Genomic DNA, 3,397 nt, shown 5'->3' with positions numbered 1-3,397 from the left:
AAAGGAAATTACCATATGCAGAGGAATGATCCATGCTTACCAATTGCTCACAGGAAGAAAACCAATCAGACCACTAAGGCCTCTAGCACATAACTCAAACAAAAATCTATGAAAGAAAAGAAAAACAAACAAGCTATATAAATGCAAGGACTAACTCTACACTCCTAAACTTAATTCACCGAGTTCCCGGCAACGGCGCAAGATGATGTTTAGTGATTTTGTTTAGGTCATCAACATTAACCAATATGTTTTCAATGGATAGAGTTATTTTCGATCATGCCATAGTTTTTAGTCAATCTTGTAATGTTCTTTAGACGTTATGTTTCTTTTTTTAATATTTATATTATAATTGTCAATAAATTTCCTTTATCTTAAATTATCAATAAAACTCATTTTGATTAATTTTTGTGTACTTTACAATTTTATATATTTTATTTATTATAAAAAAAGATTTCATTAAATCAAGAAATTACTAATGTAGTTGGGTAATTATATAAATAAATGAGGTTTCAAACCTCCACGAAATAATAATCACTGAAAGAGGTTAACACCTTTCAACAAAAAAAGTCTTCACTATAACTTCGATACCAAAGGTCATAAAAAATCTCAACAAATCGATTGTGGTGACTCTAATTGTAGGAGTTTGAAACACCTTCAAAAATTGATTTGCCAAGGATAAAAACCTTCACAAATTACAAAAAAATAACACTTCACTAATTAATAGTTTTTTGTAGTGATGGAGTGGTTCATGGTTGCTTGTTCTTGTAGGTTGCTTGTGGCTCTATGGTGGTGGCGCGAATGAGTTATGCGATGGATAAGGCAGAATTGCTCGTGTGGTGGTCTCTACTTTAATGTGTGGTTTTTTTTGGTAGTTGCTGCAAATCTGTGAAATGGTTCCTTCATCTCTTCATGAAAGATGGATGCGCGAGGTGGATTTGTGGTTTGGGTCACGATGTAGGTTGAATAGTGATGGCGTGTTTGCGCGTGGAGGTCAATGGCAGTTGACGATATGGTTCAATGGTAGTGTCACAATGGTCTGGTGGTTAGGGTTTCTGATTTAAGGTTGAAGATGATGACGTGGTAGGATTTGATTAATTTTATTCCACAGCATTAACCTATTCATTAAGTCACATCATTGTATTCTTAACGTTGTTCAACCAATTTGTCGACAATGGTCAAATTGCTCCAATTTTTCAAAATTAGAAACCTAATTGAGATAAGAAAAATTGAGATTGATGTGACTTAAAAAAACCTCTAAAATGATTAAAATAAATAATTATGAAATAAAAAGGTAAAAGTATGTAATCTATTTAAATTTGCATTTGGTAAATAGAATAATTATATAATCTAGAAAATATTTAGATCTATTAAAGAGTTCTTCTAGTTTAATTAATACGATTGACTTCAAGGTGCAAATACAATTATATTAAATATTTGAAAAAAAAATGTTACTCATGGTGGTGATCAGTCATTAATTCAAACATCTATGAATCTTTTACCAACATGAAGAAGTTACAACATTGCAGTGAAATCGCTGCACGTTACCATCACTGAAGCAATGAATTGAAACACAATTAATCAGAAACACAGGCACAAATTCTCATTTGTTAAAAACCCTACAATTTTTCCTAATATCTCCATCAGTCCCCACCAAAACCCTAATGTTCCCCATCTTCACAATAGCATTAATGAAACTCCTTTCAAAAACAGCACTATTTCCAGCAAAAACCGACACCAACTTACTCGACAAAGGGTCCAAAGCCAATTGCTGATCAATAAAAAGCACACCCCTCTTTAAAATAATTTGATTGTAGAATTCATTGTCAAAAACCATCGACGTGTTTTGGTCCAGAAAACTTGTGGGATCGCCTTTTTTGGGCCTACAAATCCGGCCCAACTTGGCCTGCAAACCAGGGTCCATATTGGGGTCGTTGAGCCTGTCGCGAAAGAAACTACAGTGCGCCACACCGATAGTGTGCGCTCCCAACAGCGTCACCATTTCATCCAACGACATGCCGTTTGCGGCGAACGCTTGCTGCGCCGCCGACACAGTGGAACGTGGCCCAGGCAGCGACACGTCAGAGATTCTCGAGACGAGGCCGTCACGCCTTCCCGTTGCGACGTCGTATCGGGGCCCACCTGCCATGGCAACGGAATCACGTGTGGCAAGGGTTATTATATCCGCACATGAAACCGTTGAAGGGCACGCTGTTTCCAACGCTTTTTTTATTTCGTCTATTAGCTCGAAGCCCCGAACGGTGCCGTTTGGCCCTGCGGCTTTCTCAGATTGGTTGCCCCTGGTTGAGTCTATTAATATGGACGCGTCACACCCCTGAAACACAAAATGTAAACATAATTGAATTACTGAAACTATAAAAATTAACTCATCACGTCATGAACGTAAAAAACACTACATTTGTAAAATCTTACGTTGTTTATGTCGTAAAGGCTAAAGCAATATGATGATTGAAGTAGTTGAAAGTAGTTTAGTTTGGTCTTACTCTGACAAAGCAATCATGGAAGTGCATGCGAAGCAAGGCTGCAGTAATGGATCGATCGCGGTTGAATCTCCTTTGAACAATCTGTCGAACGATTTCCTCTGCTCTGGGGCAGCTAGAGCCATAGAACCCAACTCTCAGATCACCAAATGCAAAGGGAAACACAAAGAACAACGTAAGAATGGTGGTTATGAGGTACTTCATTTTGTGTTTTAGTGTTTGTGGTGTTTCACAGAAACTGAAAACGCTTATGTGTGTATATATAGTTTGGGCACTGGAAAAGGTTCACGAGTGGAAGTTGTGATAATAGCTTTTTTGTTGTTTGGTTTTGTGAAAAGTGCACATGGATTTTGGTATGAATATTTCAGAAAGCGTGCCGGTAAAAAGATGAGTTTAGTTACGTGGTACTTGTTTATATGAAAAAAAAAGTTAGAAAAGAACAAAACTTTTTAAAGTTTCATGGTTCTGCCAACTGGGTATGGTGTATTTAAATTTATGCTCAACAACAGTTGCAATTTGTGATGCATATATGTTATGAACCACACCTTTTATTTTTTCAATTTTCATAATATCGTTTTTTTCTCAATCACCGTTAAGTCACTCAAATTTCCTTATACTACAATCATTTAAATGTAAATAGTTGGTAAAGAATTACTTCAAAATAGTGAATATTAACATATTTTATTTTTAGTATAATAAAAATAATTATAGTATTAATACAACAAATTTATTTTTATTAATTTTGTTTGAACTTGATCAATAGTTAAATTAATTAAATAATTATTTAGCCTTTAATAATCGTCACACACATATATATATATATATATATATATATATATATATATATATATATATATATATATATATATATATATATATATATATTTATCAATTCTCAT

General features: G+C 34.6%; 1 protein-coding gene across 1 annotated transcript; it reads right to left on the bottom strand.

Annotated features, from left to right (window-relative positions):
• Positions 1–1,471: 1,471 nt before the first annotated feature.
• On the bottom strand, positions 1,472–2,805 carry LOC108328651 (peroxidase 44). Its single transcript, XM_017562545.2, has 2 exons — positions 2,502–2,805; positions 1,472–2,332 (listed from the first exon to the last, which is right to left on the bottom strand). The coding sequence occupies exons 1-2, from the start codon at positions 2,700–2,702 to the stop codon at positions 1,601–1,603; spliced, it is 933 nt and encodes a 310-aa protein (XP_017418034.1). The 5' UTR covers positions 2,703–2,805; the 3' UTR covers positions 1,472–1,600.
• Positions 2,806–3,397: the final 592 nt, after the last annotated feature.

Source organism: Vigna angularis, chromosome 2 (assembly GCF_016808095.1).
Source record: "Vigna angularis cultivar LongXiaoDou No.4 chromosome 2, ASM1680809v1, whole genome shotgun sequence".
Classification (NCBI taxonomy): Eukaryota; Viridiplantae; Streptophyta; class Magnoliopsida; order Fabales; family Fabaceae; genus Vigna; species Vigna angularis.
The sequence above is the reverse complement of the archived record's forward strand: the minus strand, read 5'-3'. Positions and strand labels throughout refer to the sequence as shown.

Excerpts from the sequence above, each read along its gene's own strand:
- LOC108328651 (XM_017562545.2), bottom strand. The coding sequence starts at position 2,702 with ATGAAGTACCTCATAACCACCATTCTTACGTTGTTCTTTGTGTTTCCC. Across the intron at positions 2,333-2,501 it reads TCCATGATTGCTTTGTCAGA|GGGTGTGACGCGTCCATATT; the intron begins GTAAGACCAAAC and ends TTTGTGTTTCAG.